At 37.7% G+C, this 19,009-nt stretch overlaps 1 protein-coding gene across 1 annotated transcript; it reads right to left on the bottom strand.

Moving 5' to 3' along the window:
• Positions 1 to 2,403: 2,403 nt before the first annotated feature.
• On the bottom strand, positions 2,404 to 4,059 carry LOC127078625 (uncharacterized). Its single transcript, XM_051019066.1, has 2 exons — positions 2,881 to 4,059; positions 2,404 to 2,766 (listed from the first exon to the last, which is right to left on the bottom strand). The coding sequence occupies exons 1-2, from the start codon at positions 4,057 to 4,059 to the stop codon at positions 2,404 to 2,406; spliced, it is 1,542 nt and encodes a 513-aa protein (XP_050875023.1).
• Positions 4,060 to 19,009: the final 14,950 nt, after the last annotated feature.

The following is a 19,009-nucleotide window of genomic DNA, read 5'->3' as shown; positions in this document are numbered from 1 at the left end:
AATTAGGTTATTTTTATTCATTTTTAATTGATTAAAAATAGTTTCTGACTTTTAAAAATGCTGAAATTTTTTGTCAAACTTTGTTTGACCTTGTTGAACATGGGATAAATTACTTGGACCTTTCAAGGTTGATTTGAAGTGATTTTGAAGTTTGACCTTTCCATTATTTTTTATTCAAGTTTATTTTAATGTTAAAAATGCCAAAATTATTATGCTCATTGTTTGATCTCCAATCTCCATCTCATTTCTGATTTCTTATTGTTTGACTTTGACTTTCAATGTCATTTGGTCAATACACATGGATTGGTACATCTTATTTCACTTTATGCATTTTGATCTTTCCATTTCCTTATCCTTTCTTCATCTTCTTCTTCATCTTCTCCTTCTTCTTTCCTTTTGATCAATGAGTTGAAGGTTGATAAGTTGGCATTGATTAGGGAGACTTAATCTTCCTTGATTCAAATCTAATTCATCTTGATCAATTGATCAAGTGAATGACTTTGCATTAAGGATAGGTTGTCTTCTAAATCATGCAAAAGGCTTAAACCAATACAAGATCAATTCTCTTTTCTTTTTGGCATGGCAAGTTGTTGGGACTTGGTTCACTAATCAAGACTCCTAACTTGTGTTTGTTGCCTACATTATTATTGACCGGCCTCAGATAGTTGTGACTTCTACATAAGTCCAATTACGATTGCTTAACATAACGCTAAATTTGCCTTATGGCACACTAATTACTAACACTAACAATTGACCACTAACTTTTAATTCAAGTTATTTAATTCTTGCTCTTTACATTTATGCAATTTACTATTCTTGCACATATTATCCATTTGCTTTTCTCTTCGCTCACTTGAGTACATGTTTATGATAATGCCATTTGCCTTTTGCTCACTTGAGCACATAATTGTGTATATATTATTATGCTTGTGTTTTGTTTTGATTGTTGTGAACCGAATGCAAAGAAATGGACTTAGTTTCTAGGACTTTCCCTATGCAAAGAATGGAGAAATGGACTTAGATCTTAGGACTTTCATTGTGCAAAATTGGAGTAAAAAGACCTTAATGATGAAGATGGATTAGAAGGACCAACTCTCTACACTCTTGTCCATTCTTGTTTTACTTCATGGAACTTTTGATGTGTGTGCTTTTATGCTAGGGATTCTATTAGCTCAATTGAAGGACCATTTCCATGTTCATCCAAAGTGAAAGATACAAGATACATTGACGATCTCTTAAGAGACTTGTTTGATTGCTTATGATTTGTGATTGCTTATTCTAAAGGATGGGAGCTACTTGGATCATCAATATGATCTCAAGAGAGGAACTCCATTGTGGTTTTATTTCTTTATCCCTCATCTTTTGCTTTCCTTAGGACTTAGCCCTTCTTCTTCTTCTCTCCATTCTAACCCAAGCTAAAACCTTTTGTGCAAACATTTAATTATTGTTTTCAAACATTAGAAGCCTAAGCCTTATGCTTTTGATTTTCAAACTTTCTTTTCATAACACTTATTTTGAATTGAACCTTTAAGTCAACTTTGACCATTTTTGTATATACTTCTAATTGGTAAATATAACCCATTCAAATTTCTTTTTGTGGTTCCAATGGCCACTTGCTTAATCAAATTTTCCATAACCTTTAATTATTAGGTTCGAGTTATCTTTGTGGTAGATGTAATACTCACCTATATCCTTAGTGATGGACAATGAGTCTTCCATGCTTATTATAGGGTTAACCCCTCACTAGCATGTTGAAGTTATCCTCACATGGTGGATTTGTGGTTTGGTTGAGTTTTCTCCCTTTGATAACAAAAGACCTTAAGACTTTTGGACCAATCAATTCACCAACTTGTTTTGATATTTTTACCCCGAACTACGAGGTTTTGATCCTAATCTTTTTATAAGATGGTATGTAGGCAATGGGTTTATCCATCCAAACACAAAATGTAAATAAACTTGTATATTCTCTTCTAATCTCTTCAATCATGTTTGCACAAATAAATTTTCACAAAAACAACAACCTTGCAACAAGTATGAAAAGGTCTCTCTAGGAGTACCTAGGATGTTTTGGGTGCCTAACACCTTCCCATTACATAACCATCCCCCTTACCCAGATCTCTGTATCTCTTTTACTAGTTTTTTGTTAAAACTCTTAGGTTTTTGTTCGCTTTCTAACCATTCCTTTGGATAAATAGAAGTGCGGTGGCGACTCAACTTGTATGATTTACCTTGGATTTAGTCAATATCTCTAATGGTAACGAATACCCCGCTACAGTCATCACCACCTTGTTCAACTTCCTTATTCTCTTATTCCATCATAACATTCATCAATTTATCAAGTTTGATCTTTGTAGAAGTGCTAGACCTAATGGAATCCTCCAACTCTTTACAAGTCTCCTTCAACTATGCAATAACACTCTTCTTGGAGGTGGCAGGGCCAGGTACCTGAGAAGATGTCATGATAATATCTGGGACATGTGTTCCAGCAAAAAGTTTGTACTGGATTGATAAAGGAGAATCCGTTTTCTCCACACTATCAATAGGCAATAAAATACCAGGATGTTGGTTCAAGATTATTCCACAGATGAGAGATGGAAAGCAGATAGGCATTTTCACAGTAGTATAGAAAGCTAGTTTCAAAACTTGCTCAAAGATGTATTTCCCAAAGTAAAATGCTCTTCTTGTCCCAATAGCATAAAGAAAATTCCCAAGACCAATAGAGATGTTTGAGGTGTGATTAGTGGGCACCCAGTTGGCAGTCCCAATCTTATGAAGGATAACATATTTGACACTCAGCTTTCCAGCAGACAACTTCCCTTTGTTTGGCTAGTGTCTAACTTGCTTGACCGTTATCTCCTTGCACACTTGGTCATCTGTAACCTTAAGCTCAGCCTGAGGTTCTTCTGTTCTTCCCAGAATTTTGTTGATCACAGCTGGAGAAAATGTCATGACATTTCCTCTAACATACACCTTCCCAGAGTCAACACTTTTCACATAACCACACCCATCAGGAATAGTCACCACAAACTCTTTGACTAAGCTTTCACAGCAAGGGCCAAATTTTGTGACAGTCTTCATCAACCCAACAACTTCTATAAGTTCTACAACCTCCTTACAATTTAGGGAATCCTTACCCAATTCCCTCTCCAGAGCTACCCTCCTTTGAATAACATACTTCCACCTTTCAACATTCTTCACATAATGTAAAGAAACATTGTCCCGTGGAGCCTTAGGCACAACAACATGAGGCTTCTTGGTAGCATATATTTTTATAGGCGTGATGTCCTGGACATCCTTTTCGACATCAAACTCAGAGTCACTAGAAGAGACAACTTTCCTCTTTCTAGTAGGGGTAACAACTTTACTCCATGATCTAGTAGGACCAATAGAAGATTTTCCTATGGAGCTTCTAAAGGAAGTGCTTTTCAAACCACCATATTTTCTTTTCATTTCCTTGGAGGGATAATATTCAAACACCATTGCCTTTCCTTTTCGTCTCTGCAGTCTCTTGGTTATACCAGGAGTTATAATATTGGTAAGAGGTTCCTCATCAGAATTTAGTTCATCAACATTGAAAACATGATCAACTTTCTTTTTACTTCTTCTCTCATGAGCAGCATGCTCAGGGGCACACTCATCAACCTTCTTCTTACTCCTTCTTTCAAGAGCATCATGTTCAGGAACATTTTCCTCAGGTTTTTCACTAGAATCATTATCAGTGCTAGTTTCTTTTGCCAAAGTTGTTTGAACATCTGGAAAAACATCTGAGTTCACTTCCTTCAAAACAAATGTAACAAACTTCCTAAGTTCCTTATAAATGGCACTCATTTCCACTTCCGTTGGATTCTCAGTGCCACCAACATACATAGTAGGGTTTCTCACCTTAGACATAGACTCTTTTTCAACAACAATTTTATCTTTACTAGGGATTATAGGTTCAGAAGAGTTACCAAAAGTCTTGACATTTTTTGACACATAAGGCATATCTTTCTTCAAAGGGGGTGGATGAATCGTGGATAAATGAGCAACATCCAAGACCAGATCATCCCGGTTGATCATTTAGAATGGTTCATTTGCCCTAACAGTTAGGGAAGATGATCCAATGGTTTCAGTTGGTACATGCATGTGCGTGGGTGAAGATTATTTCAACATTTTATGTAACACTTGATGCATATGGAATTGGGAAAGACTCTTGAGAGAGGGTGAGCACAGATGTATGGAGAGGAATGAAGCGTTTGAATGGAATGGGTAGCGTATTTTGTCCAAAAGAATACACAATGAGGTAAATGGTTTAGGTAAGCGTGTCTAGTGTAATGATGAGAGTCAAAATATTGTCTGACAAACTTAAATAGTTGTAATTGCTATAAATTCTCATTAACATAAATCCCAAGTTTTCCTCTTAATTTTTCAAATTAAACCGCATCCATGGCTTTGGTAAAAATGTATGCAAGTTGATTCTCCGTGCTAACATGCTCAAGTGTTATAACTTTATCTTTAACAAGTTCTCTAATAAAATGATGTCTGATGTCAATGTGTTTAGTCCTACTGTGCTGAATAGGATTTTTGGAGATATTAATAACACTCAAGTTGTCACAGAATAATCTCATGACATCTTGTGTGACATTGTATTTAGTCAACATTTGTTTCTTCCGTATTAGTTGAGAGAAGCTACTGCCTACTGCTATGTACTTAGCTTCAGCAGTAGATAGGGATACATAATTATGTTTCTTGCTGAACCATGAAATCAAATTGTTTCCCAAAAAGAAACATCCTCCAGAGGTACTCTTCCTATCATCAGCACTACCAGCCCAATCAGCATCACAATACCCTATTAACATGGAATTTGAAACATGAGAATACAACATTCCATAATCACTTGTGCCATTCATATACTTTAGAATTCTTTTTACTTGATTGATGTGACTCACTTTGGGTTCTGCTTGATATCTAGCACAAACTCCAACAACAAAAGTTATATTTGGTCTGCTTGTTGTAAGGTATAGAAGGCTACCAATCATGCTTCTATATAAACTTTGATCAACACTTATGCCTTTTCATCTTTAGATAACGTTAACTGAGTATGTGCATGACTTCTTTTGTGACTAGCATTCTCCAATCCAAATTTCTTCATAATACTCTTTGCATATTTTCTTTGACACAGAAAAATGGAGTCTTCCATCTGTTTGACTTGGAGTCCAAGAAAGTACGTTAGTTCACCTACGAAACTCATTTCAAACTCAAATTGCATTTGCTTGACAAAATGTTGGACCATCTCATTTGACATCCCTCCAAACACAATATCATCCACATAGATCTGAGCTATCATAAGTTTTCGATCCTTCTCTTTGACAAAGAGAGTTTTATCAATTCTACCATTTCTATATCCATGGTTGATGAGAAACTCAGTCAACCTTTCATACCAAGATCTCAGAGCTTGTTTTAAACCATACAATGCCTTCTTTAGTTTGAACACATGATTTAGGAACGTAGGATCAACAAATCCTTTTGGTTGTTCAACATACACATCTTCATTTAAATAGCCATTTAGAAAGACACTTTTAACATCCATTTGGAAAAAACTTGAACTTTTAAAGGCCTACCATTCCAAGTAAAAATACGATAGACTCCAGGCTATCCACTAGAGCAAAGGTTACATCAAAGTTCACTCCTTCCATTTGGGTGTATCCTTGAGCAACAAGTCAGGCTTTATTTTTGGTCGCAACCCCTTGTTCATCAGACTTATTCTTATACAGCCATCTAGTGCCAATAACATTTGTTCCTTTAGGTCTTGGAACCAAATCCCACACCTCATTTCTTTTGAATTGTCCAAGTTCATGTTGCATAACATTAATGCAGAACTCATCAGTCAAGGCCTCCTTGATATTCTTAGGTTCAAATTTAGAAACAAAACATGCATTTGACACAACTTCCCTTGATTTGGTAATTATCCCTTCATTTTGATTTCCTATAATAAGCTCCTTAGGATGATCTTTCTGAATTTTGATGGAAGGCCCTTTGTTAGTTGACTCAGTCTCTGTAGGTTCAGTATTAGCACTTGAGTCTATAACTTCTTTTGGAACATCATTCATTGATGTTTCAACATCATCAGTGACATTAGCTTCGTTAGTTGAGTCATCCACAACAATGTTTATGGATTCCATCATTACCTTGGTTCTGGAGTGAAAACTTTGTATGCTATACTGTTTGTAGAGTACCCTAGAAAAATTGTCTCATCACTTTTAGGATCCATTTTTCTCCTCTGCTCACAACCTACCAGAATATAATATCTACTTCCAAATACATGGAAATATTTCACAGTTGGCTTTCTTCCTTTCCATAGTTCATAAAGTGTAGCTGATGTGCCATATCTGATAGTCACTATATTAAGGATATAACAGGTAGTGTTCATGGCTTCAGCCCAAAACTGATATGGTAGTTTCTTAGCATGAAGCATGACCATTGCACATTCTTGAATAGTCCTATTCTTGTGCTCAACCACACCATTATGCTAAGGGGTAATGGGTGAAGAGAACTCATGACTAATTCCTTCAGAGGTGCAGAATTCCTCAAACTTGTTGTTTTCAAATTCCTTCCCATGGTCACTTCAAATTCTGGAAATGTCATTATCCTTCTCTCTTTGAATCTTTTGACAGAGTTCTTTAAACACTTTAAACACTTCAAACTTTTCTTTAATGAAGTTCACCCAGGTGGACATTGAGAAGTCATCAACAACAACATGGGCATACCACTTTCCTCCTAGACTTTTAACTTGCATAGGTCCCATCAAGTCCATATGAAGTAGCTCTAGAACTTTTGAAGTGGGCAGATGTTGGAGCCTCTTATGTAACATCTTTGTTTTCTTCCTTATTTGACATTCACCATAAATTCTTCCTTCATCAATTTTCAGTTTGGGAATTCCTCTGACTGCTTCCTTTGACAAAACTTTCTTCATACCTTTCACATATAAGTGACCAAGCTTTTGATGCCATAACTTAGTCTTATCCTCTTTTGACATTAGACATGTGGAGAGACAATCTATTTCCTAAGGAGTCCACAGATAACAGTTATCTTTTGATCTAGCTCCCATCATGGTAACTTCATTCTTCTCATTTGTTACCATACATTCATATTTATTGAAGTTGACTTTGAGACCTTGGTCACAAAGTTGACTAATACTTATCAAATTAGCAGTCAGCCCTTTAACAAACGGTATATCATTAAGACTAGGCAGTCCTGGATAGTCCATCTTTCCAACACCCTTTATTTCTACTTTTGATCCATATCCAAAGATGACATAGCTAGTAGAATATGACTTAATATTCACCAAAAATTTCTTGAAACCAGTGATGTGTCTAGAGAAGCCACTATTGAAATACCAATCCTCTCTAGCAGAGGCTCTGAGGGAGGTGTGAGCTATGAGTCCTGACATACCATTTATGGGAATCCATCTTTTATTTGTTTTAACCATAGTTTGTTTTCTTCTGGGTTGTGAAGAAGTTTTGGGATAGCCATATAGTTTGTAGCAATAGGGTTTTATGTGATCAAACTTCCCACAATTATGGCGCTTCAATCGTCGGGTCTTGCTTCCTGAGTAAACCTATTGATGCCCTTGCTGATGTTAGAACATTTGATTTGACATATGTTATTCCTGTTTTCTTTTAGGTTGAACAAAGTTCATTACCGACCCTTTTCCTCTGTTCATCACAACTAGATTATCATAACCTAGACCTTGAACCTTTCCAGCATTCTTACAGTTTGTAGAATTTCATCCAGCACATCATAACTATTGTTAGGCATTCTTATAGACTTAGCCATATTGTCAAGCTTTAAATTGAGCAATACAACTTCCTCCTTCAGATCAGAGATGATAGATAGATCCTCCACTTTCTCTGCCTGTAGGAGCAATAACTTTCTTTTGATCTTCTCCTAGTTTACAGACTTCTTCACTTCTGAGGCACAACTCCTTCTGAGATTCAGCAAGTTCCTCAAAGGTGAGTTCCTCACAATCATAATCTTCATCAGAATCATAAATTCCAGTCAGGGCAATAACATGTTTGGCAGGTTCCACTTCAGGATCACTTTCAGAATCATCTTTTAACTAAGAAACAGATAGACCCTTCTTCTATTTCTTGAGATACCTGGGGCACTCAGCTCTTATGTGACCAAACCCCTCACATCCATGACATTGGATTCCTTTTCCTTGGTTAGTCTTTTCTTCAGTTTTGGGCGTTCTACCAAAATCCTGATTTTTGTTGATGTTGAATGACTTGTTCTTGATGTTAGATCTTGTCTTCTAATTCATATTCTTTATCACTTTCTTTAATTGTCTTCCAAGTAATACAATAGCATTAGATATACCTTCATATGTATCCAGGTCACATACATCTTCGAAGCCTTCAATATTAGAAACAAAGGCTATGCTTTTCTTCTTTTTAGATTTTTCACTGATCCCTAACTCAAAGTTCTGAAGAGATCCCATTAGTTTATCAACTTACATGTTGTTTATATCTTGAGCTTCTTAAATGGTAGTTACCTTCACGTCAAGTCTCTTTGGAAGAGACCTGAGGATTTTTCTGACCAACTTAGCTTATGACATCTTCTCCCCTTGGGCACTTAATGTATTAGCTATCTCAATGATATTCATGTGAAAGTCATGAATGCTCTCACCTTCCTTCATTCTTAAGTTCTTAAACTTGGTGGTAAGAAGTTGAAGTCTTGACATCTTCACCTTAGAGGTTCCTTCATGAGCAGTCTTCAAGATCTCCCAAGCATCTTTAGCAACAATACAATTGTTTATTAGTCTAAAGATGTTCTTGTCCACTCCATTGAATAAGGAATTCAATGCTTTGGAGTTTCCCTGAGCTAATTTATCATCTTCATCATCCCAGTCTTCCTCATCCGTCAGTACATCAGTAATCTTACCATCTTTATCTCTAGTCATTGGTGGATCCAATCCCTTGACCATAAATTTCCAAGCCTTGTTGTCCATGGATTTGATAAAAGCCAACATACGAGCTTTCCAGTAGTCATAGTTGGTTCCATCAAGAATGGGTGGTCTGTTCACAAATCCTCCTTCCTTGTCCACTGTACCAGAAAGTATCTTCCCTGAATCTCATCCAGACACATAGCAGGATGCCTGCTCTGATACTAATTGAAATTATGGTATGCAGATATCAAATGTCCTAAGAGATGTCGAGACACTGATAACTGATCAACACACAATAACAAGATAACTTACAGATAGGGGAACATAAAATAATAGAACACACAAAGTTTTTAACCTAGTTCGGTGTACAACAAAACCTACATCTGGGGGCTACCAAGCCAGGGAGGAAATCTACTAAATAATATCAGTTTGTAGACCTTCTATAAGTTATCTCCAATTTACAGTCTACACCCTAATCACTACCCGTTCTTAACTTCTACCTAAGACACTCCTAGGTGTGAGAGCCTTCTCACTTACCTTTCAATGACAATAGTGAAAATTCAAACAATTACAAAAGCTTTTGAAGTCACACTTTACAGACACACAATCACTTAATGCTTAAAATCTTATGAGTGTTTGACAACCCTTACAATCAATTGACATAGTCCTACTCATATATCAAGATGACATTAGAGAGGCCTACAAATAACAAGAACACTCAAACCCTAACACCACACTAACACCTTCTTTTCTTCGTGCTTCAATTACTTTTAAGGCATTCTATATAAAGCCCCAAATTGAACTGAATTTGGGCCTTCTACACGTAGTGAAACAACTGCACAATGTTAGGTTAATAATCAAGAGTTTCCTAAAATGTCTCAACATTTAGAAAACATAATAAGTTTAAAATCAATTAGAGTATCTGATTTCTCATTCTTGGACACCACATGGGATTACTTAATATTCCTTGAATATTTTGTAATCAGTTAATCAATCAAACGTTACTAGGAGTAAAACCTGTTTTAGACAAGATGTCGATTCCACATGTTAGGACATCTTGTTCAACATGTAGCAGCTAAGTTAGTTTTACAAAAATTATTGCCAATCGTAAATACAAAGAATTAACAGGCATCACAAATGATATTGTGCAAAAAGAATCAACCTCAAATTTTGAAAGTTGAAGAAGTTATAATTTTTGAAAGTTGAGAAAAAGTCACTTGAAAATAGGTCTAATTTCACTAAGTCCACAAATGACCTATAATGTCTCCAAACTTTTGATGATCCTCCAAGCATAATTGACTCTTGTCATGCAAGGAGAAGTTATAGAGGATGTTGAGAACTATCATATGAAAAAATAAGCATTCAAAAATGTTGAAAATTGATGGAGTTGTGATCCTTTGAACTTTGACTTCAAATGTTGACTTTTTGGTTAAACCTCATGGAATAAACTTGTGCAACTTGGACTTTTCTTGCATTTCAAGGAACATGGATGATCATATTAATTCAAAATAATATGTCCTTGAATGTATCTTGATTGAGTTGCTCAAAGTTTGAGGTAACTTGTTGAAAAAGGCATGGAAATAAACACATGAACCTTTGACTTCTCTTGAGAAATAACCAACAAAACTTTGAGATGCTCCATATCAAAATATGATTGAAAGATGCTTTAGGACCTTAGAGATCATGCTTTATGATAAACCCCTTTAGAATCAATGGTTGAACACACTTTGTTGAGGATCAAAGAAAACCTAGCTGAGGAACCAATGCTTGATGCTCTTGATGAAAAGCCCTACCTTGCACAATAAACTTAAAGGAAACAAGACATATTTTTGCTATTTTGATTAGTGGTTAGATAAGCAATGAATCATATAAACATAAAGGTAAAATACCAACAAATAGGTGATTGATGATCCCTACGAAAGGCAAACCCCAAAGATGAGAGGGAGAGGATAAAAATGTGATCTTGTTGTAGAAAGGATTCAAATGGCATGTGGGATCTTGGGGTTAAAAGTTAGGGTGTGACAAATGCCCCTATTTAAGTTTCTTCAATTAGGAGATATGAAGATTGAGATCTTCGTCTCGACAAGATTGAGGAGACTTAAATACTAATAACCTAATTTTGGCCCTAAGGTGTGTAGCACCTCAAATTTGCACCTACCTCTTGTACATACATTCTCATATTAGGTCATAACATAACATAGTCCACTGCATAACATTGCATTGTCCTTTTGCCCAAGTGCAAGATCATCAGGAGAATTAGGTCAAACTGATCAGGAGATCAGTCAATCAAGCAAGCAAGCACAATTTCCATTAAGCCAAGGCCCTAGGGTTGGTCCAACATGTTCACATGACTTGGGGATCCATTTGAAGTGTTTTGGTCAAGGATTGGATGCTCAGAGGTCATCAGTCAATGCACAGTTAGTCAGAAACCCTAAAAAGTCAAACTTGGTCAACTGGGCTTGATTTTATGGTTTTGATGGTTGGATTTGGTTTGAGAGAGCTTATTCATGTCCAAATAGGCCTCATATATCATGGCAAACATCATCATTGAAGAATTTGAAGCCAAATCAGAAATTTCCAAAAATAGAAACTGGACCTGTAATTGAATCTTGCCAAAAATGGAAACTTCTTGATCCCAAACTTACATCATGATACAAGCTTCAAATGAATTTTTGCCCAACATGAAAGTTGAAGATCTTGTTCTCCCATTTCCAAAAAGTCCAAGAACTCTCAATTCCCATGTATGGTTGGCAAGTTATGATCAAATCATTTTCAAAAATTCTTGAACTTCAAAAGGCCATATCTCTCAAACCATTTGGCCAATTTGAGTGGGGTTTTTTGCAACAAGTCACATTTGACCTCCTCTTTCCAAAAATGTAACCATCATGCACCAAAACATCATGGATCAAAATGGCCTTTTTTGACTTACTTGAATTAATTTTAAGTGAAGTGAAATTTTGACTTTTTTGATTTAACCATTTCCAATCCACTTGGCCTTTCAAATATGTTCAGAAATGGTATTTTGGTTGCGTTACAAGCCCAATTTCGTGGCTCTTGCCCTTGCACCTCACCATGTGAACAAAAGTGGTCAATTAGCAAAATACTTCATTTAAGTTAATTATATTTAGCATCCACTTATGCAACTTAAAACAGAAGTATATATGTCATTTTTCTGTCATTTGGAAACCCTAGCAGCCTCCCATTCCCACAGAAAACCTCACTCTCTCAAATTCTCATCTTCTCTCATTTTGAAAATTCTGTTAACAAATCTCAAGGATACAACATTGCCTTGCTTGCTACATCATATACTCTCCATTTGGAGCTGATTTCAAGTTTGAATCACCAACTGGAAAGCCTATTTCGTGACTGTTTTCTCCAAGCACCATCAATGGCAGTTCAAGATTGGTGCCATTCCAAGCTTTCTTGAGCCAAGCAAACTTCATCATTCATCATTGGAAGCTTGTTGGAGCATCTGTTTCAGCAAGACATCACCAAATTTCAACTGTTTTTCCATTTGCTTCAGAATCAAGTAGGAATTCGACTTCTTTTTTTCTCTAAATCATGCTATGCCATGTGTAGATTTCCTTGCCCTGGTCACTTTGAGCTTTGAATGGTTGAAAATGGTTGAGTAGTTTAGGAGAAATCTAAGTTTCAAGTTTGATGATGCATGTTATTTTGGCTCGATTCTTGTTATTTAGATTGTTTCAATGCAAATGAATGATGGATTTGTAATGCTGGATGCTTGCTGGTCATTTTGGTATACCTAATTTCAATTTCTGGAAAAATTTTGTTTGAATCGATTTGAAGTGATGAAGATGAACAACACTGTTCATATGAAACCCTAGAATGCATGAGCTGCCCAGATTTTTTTTAAATTTCACGTGCTGCATGGCCCTGTTCACTCACCAACCAATCAGCTTATTTCGTTTGCTCGCCCAAAACACTGCGTTTTGATTAGTGGCATGGTTATTTACAAAATTGCCATTCAGCGTCGCATGTGTCCCATTGAACTCATGTTGGTTTTCATTTTTATTTCATTTTTGATGCTCCAACTTACAAAATTCATAACATCATCATTTTAAATCCAAAATTAATGGGATTTTTTGCATTTGATTCATCATGATCTCTACTTATTTATCATAATTTTTCCAGAATTTCTGGATGGTTGGTTTTTAATTGGTATTAGGGTTTGTGACATGTATCAATATTTTGTACCTTTTACCAATTCATTTGTGAAATAGTGACACTTTATCCTATAGCCTTGAAATTGTTTGTGCACAAACTAGACACATCCATGGTGATTTTGGTATAGAGTTCATGAATTTATCATCTCTGGTCATTGAGTTATGATTTTTTGAAGTAGGGTGTGACAATTTGTGTCACACCATTGATGTGCAACTTGATGATTTTCATAGCCTTGCTTCTTGACCTCAAAATGGATTGAATTTTTGCATGATTGAGCTTGTGTATGTCTAGTTTACATGTGATTTTTTGTGGATTTGTTTATGGCATTTTCCAATTGATTGAGATTTTTGTCCCCTGTTTGGTCTTATGTTGACTTTTTGTGACACTTGTTCCCATTTGTTTTGTGAAATTCTCATACTTTATTAGATGGACATGAAATTTTACATGTGATTACTAGACATCTTAATCTTTGCCATGGTTTTAGTCCCATTCATTTATCATATGCCATCCCTGATTTATGATTTTTTCAAGTTGATGCATGATTGGTTGACTTCTTTGAGCATGTTCAAAATTGCATTGCCTTTCTGATTTTCATTGACTACCTTCTACTTGTCCAAATGAGATGAAATTTGACATGCTTACCATGATGTAGGTTGTGATTGATCATGATTTATTTGGTGATTTTTGGAAATGTTTGAGATTGCTTTTGATTCAAGTCTTGCTGTTGACTTCTATGAGCTTCTAAATGCCATGCCATGACCTAAATTGTTCATGAAATGATGATGATGATTGATATGAATGTGAACCCAATTGGTTTTGTTTCTTGATTGTTTGAACATGATTTTGGATACTTGCCCTTTGCTGTTTTGACTTTTTCATACCCTTTTGACCCTAGGCTTGTCCTAGTGGTCCTGTTACTCACATTTGAGCTCATGTTTTCAGGTTGACCAACAATTATCCATTGAGACCAATACAAATTGGTTGTGTGTGTTTGTTTATCATGACTAACATGTTTTGTTTTGTAGGTTGCTTGGCTCACATGCCTTGAGCCCTGTGCCTTGCACATTCACTTGCTTATGATTGACTGTTGATCTGTTTCCTTTTGCTTTAATCTTGAAGTTGTATACTAATGTCTGCTTGACTATTTCAGGTGCTTTTAGTTGCTCAGTTCCTTGTGAACTTTTGCTTTGCTTTGCTGGTTAAGAAATTTGCATTGAGGTATACTTCTAATCTTCATGTAGTCTGGAAGACCTGGCCTGTTACTTGGCCAGGCAACTGTCTGAAGTCCTCCTTAAGAGGCAATGTTTGTGGGTGTTTAAATTTTGTTATTGTACATACTCGAAGTCCTCCTAAGTGAAGAGGCAATTGGCAGAACCCAAGGGATATGCAACCTATCCCCTGCTAGTCTGTGTGTCACTCACCTTGCTCACACTACCTGTGTTGATGCATAGTGGGTAAAAACCCAAGATCTATAGAGTCTGACTTGTGGATAGAGTTCCTACTTTCTGAACTCCCACACTTTCTGATATTCAAATGCTCTCCCTAGCCAGGGATAAGAGCAATGAGGCACACCCCTCATCTCCTTTCATCTGCTTCACCTTAGCCCCTCAATGGCAAGGTTAAGAGCAACATTTACCCAGTTCCAGTGGTTTGTTTGTTGAGGTTGATATGACCCCTCGACTAAAACCTAACCTTGTTTGAGCCCATTGCTTGTATATAGTGTGTGCTACTTGTGATTGTGTGTTTGTTTGACTTGCTTCCTGTGCAAGTTAGGTTTAGTTTAGACTTGCTTCCTGTGCAAGTTAAGTGTGTGTGTGGCTTGCTTCCTGTGCAAGTCATGTTTAGGATAGGCTGGCTCCCTGTGCCAGTTAGCTAGAAACCTTAACTTAGGGATGATTTTGCATGATAACATCTCGGCTCGAGTCGTAGTCTCCCTAGTTGTGTCTCCCTCTGTTATCTGGTTAGGCTAGTCCTTTTTCCCTGCGTAGGGGAACTACATCGCCCTGATCTTCATACCAGATGAAGTATGTAGGCAGGAGATTGAGCTGATCTCTCCGGGCGCCCTTTTTCTTTTTTGTGTGTGTTGTTTGACAGTTGCTAGGCTCGAGTGCCTGACTCCTTAGCAATCTGTTGTCTGTTTGTTTGAGTGTGTGCTTGACAGTTATAGGCTCGAGTCCCCGACTCCCTATTAACTTGTTGTGTTGTTGTGTGCTTGGGAGCTGATGTAAGTCCATCGATTGGCAGTTGGTTTCCTGTGTGTGTTTGTTGGTTCGGATGCTGATGTAAGTCCAGTGATTGGCATTCGGGCTCCACGTTTGCCTTTGCCTGTGTTTGTTTGTGTGCGTGTCAGCTGAGCTACGAATGCTCTGATTCTCCTTCGTCCAAGGAGATACGTATGCATGGGATGCGATATCCTAGCGAGCATGTGTCGTTTCCCCAGTCCGAACTACTTCGACTCTGATGTCTATGCCTGATAGACTAAGTAGGCCCAGGATGCGGTATCCTGCCGAGTCAGTCTTGTCTATTTTCTTGTGTCTCTTTCAGCCAGTGTGTGTGTGTTTGAGCAGTGTTCTAGCAACCATTTTTCCTTCCTATTGTGCGTGGATCCGGTCGAGTACGACGGATGCGTAGGGGTGCTAATACCTTCCCTTCGCATAACCGACTCCCGATCCCATTCTCTTTGGTCGCGAGACCATGTTCTTTCCTAGGTTTACTCTGAGCGTTTCCTTTCCCTCTTTTGGGATAAATAACGCACGGTGGCGACTCTGTTGTTCTTGTTTTCCCGCCGGTTTTTCGCGTAATGCGACAAGGTGCTGTGAAAAAATGCTTATGATATTATATGAATGCAGACAAGGATCTATGTGAGGAATGTTGCACCACGAGACAAAGAACTGCTGGAGAAACAAGGAGACTGAAATTCTGTAGGGGAAAAGGATTCCAAAGAGGGAAAACCAAATTGGGGACAAATAAAGTTCCACAGGGGAACGACTTGGCTCGGGAATAACTATTGTATTGGAAAGAAGCCAAATAAATGAGCCAAAGGCCCAATGTGGGATGATCTATCAAGAAAAAGACTCCTTCGGGGAAAAGATCAAACAAAGGGGAGGTCCAACTCCACTAGGGGAGAAATTACCTAACTATCAGCCAAGTGATAGCTTAACAAAGGTAATAGGCCCAAAAGAAAAGATTACCAACTATTAGCCGAAAGATAACTTAACAAAGCTAACCAACCAAAGGGAACAAAAATATTACCTAACTATCAGCCAAGTGATAGCTTAACAAATGTAATAATCTCAAAAGGAAACATAGCAACTACCACCCACTTGATAGCTTAACAAAGGTAAACAACCAAAGGTAAGGGGAATATTACCTAACTATCAGCCAAGTGATGGCTTATCAAAGGTAATAAGCTTGAAATGAAAGATGACCAACTACCAGCAAAGTCATAGCTTAACAAAGGTAGCCAAACAAAGGTAAGAGAAATATTACCTAACTATTAGCCAAGTGATAGCTTAACAAAGTGTCGCAACCTATAAAATACAGTGTGCGAAAAAACAACCGGCGAAAGAAAAAGACAGAAGAGTCGCCACCGTGCGTTATTCATCCCAAAGGAGGGAAAGGAAACGCTCGAAGTAAACCTGAAAAAGGAAAGGACAAGACGGGGTCTCGCAACCAAATCTTGGGTTCGGGAGTCAGTTATGCGAAGGGAAGGTATTAGCACCCCTACACATCCGTAGTACTCTACGGGATCCACTTTTGTAGTTCTTGTCTAAAGGGTGTGGGTTTATCTTGTGCTGTTTGCCAAAAAAAAAAGGGTTAAATGCAAATGACTCGCGCGGATGTCGCATCCACTGCATACGTATCTCATATGAATATGAGAATCAGAGTCTTCGTAGCTCGGCTGACCTATGGGTTGGGGGGATGTATGCTCGCTAAGACATCGCGTCTTATGCCTACGTATCTCATCTGGAATGAGAATCAGAGCAAGCCGTAGTTCGGCTAACTACGGGGTTATGGATTGGGTTTTGGACGAACGACGTTACTACGCAATCTACCGGATGCTCGACCTTTGGAGACTTACTCGCCTGTAGTAGAAGGAGTAAACGTGTTGCTTTGGGTTTTAGGGTTTGGGATGCTCGAGGGCAAAAAGGCAGTCCTTGACGAAGGAACCGCGCTACCTGCAGGGATATGAATACAAAACACAAAACATGTATCTCAAAGTAAAATGCCACCAAGGGGCTCAAACATTGCCTCCTATCGAGGTCTTCCAGCTAAGAAAGCGATAAAGTATGAGAAAGGGAAAAAATTACCACACGGATAAAGATCCGAAGCTATAGCAGTTAAAGGGGCAAGAAACCCTGAAATGTCTCCAGCTGGACCGTCAAAGGAAATCAGTCAACACGAATAATCAGAATAAAACTCCAGGGGGTATCCCACAAATAAAGTGGGAAACCACGCGAGTGTCTCTGCGAAAGCCATGTGAGCCCTCACAAAACTCGACAAAGGGTTAGAGCAGCAGGATGAAATCAAGAGAAAACAATGCCATGGAAACACAAGACAGGTTAGAATAAACAAAATAGGGTAACCCAGAGTTGCCCCTAAATCAAAATGTAACCACATGAATAATTCCATCAAAATTCACAAAAGGCTCACAAAAAAGGTATCAAATTCACCCATAATACCTCATACATTTAGAGCATTCAAATAAAAGGCATAAAGATGATGGATATAGGGCAAACCTGATTGGAGAGCTTGATTGAAATTGAGTTGCACCCGTGAGGTTTACAAGTTGAGTTCCCTTCAGGGTTTGGAGGCTGCTCTGAGCTCTCTGTTAGTTCTTCTCTCACTATCTTTTTCCTCGGGGTTTTGTTCCAAGGAAACCTCAGAGTATTTTGCTTCTCTCCCTTTTTCTCAAGTGAATCTCCCAGTGTAACTCCAAGTGTGTTTTCCTCTACTGAAACTTCAGTATTTATAGACTGATTTTCGTGGGTAATGGGCTCAAATGAGGGAGACCCAAGTCCAAAATAAGTCCAAAATAATTTGTTATATTTTATTTATTTATTTAATTAATTAATTAATTAAATAATTTTTTTTTCTTTTTTTTTTTTTTTTTTTTTTCGTTTTTTTTTTCGTTTTTTTTTTTTTCGTTTTTTTTTCATTTTTTTTCCAGGAAAAATGAAGGGTAAATTTTGGGATATTACAGCTGCCCCTATTCAATCAACTGGAGACCCGGAAAGAAGATGGCAGCTGCTTTCGTGCTTTCGAGGTATCAAGGGATTGAATACAATAAAAGCCCAAAAATTTGCACTGAAGTGAAGTGAAGTAACAATGTCTGTCAGAATCGGCAAAGAGGTGGTCTTGAAAGAAGAATCCGTCTGGTACGGTGAAATTCAGTCTGAATACCGAAAAAAGAATGTTAACTTGGATACCAAAATAAATGGTAACACAGAAATAACCATGGCCTGAATGCCGCTCATCAGTCTGAATACTGGAAATGACTTCGATCTGAACATCGGAAACTTGGCCTGAATGCCACAAGTCGCATCGACCTGAACGTCGGAAACTTCTTCGATCTGAACATCGGAAAATCGGCCTGAATGCCACAAGTCGCATCGACCTGAACGTCGGAAACTTCTTCAATCTGAACATCGGAAAGACTTGGCCTGAATGCCACTTCGGTCTGGATACCGGAAAACTGGCCTGAATGCCACAAGTTGCATCGACCTGAACGTCGGAAACTTCTTCGATCTGAACATCGGAAAGACTTCATGCCTGTCAGCATTGGCAGAAATAGGGAATGATAATAGAGGCGGCGCATGGGCCAATGACACTTGCTGGGGATAACAAAGGTAAGTCATGAACAATCTTCAGTCTGAGTACTGGAAACAACTTCTAGCT

The sequence above is a fragment of the Lathyrus oleraceus genome, chromosome 5 (assembly GCF_024323335.1).
Source record: "Lathyrus oleraceus cultivar Zhongwan6 chromosome 5, CAAS_Psat_ZW6_1.0, whole genome shotgun sequence".
NCBI classification, from domain to species: domain Eukaryota; kingdom Viridiplantae; phylum Streptophyta; class Magnoliopsida; order Fabales; family Fabaceae; genus Lathyrus; species Lathyrus oleraceus.
Note: the sequence above shows the minus strand (reverse complement) of the source record. Positions and strands in the feature narration are given on the sequence as shown.

What these genes read in the sequence shown, in the direction of transcription:
- LOC127078625 (XM_051019066.1), bottom strand. Translation starts at nt 4,059, where the DNA reads ATGATCAACCGGGATGATCTGGTCTTGGATGTTGCTCATTTATCCACG. An exon ending in AACCTCAGGCTGAGCTTAAG is followed by an intron (nt 2,767 to 2,880) that starts GTTACAGATGAC and finishes ATCCTTCATAAG; the next exon opens with ATTGGGACTGCCAACTGGGT.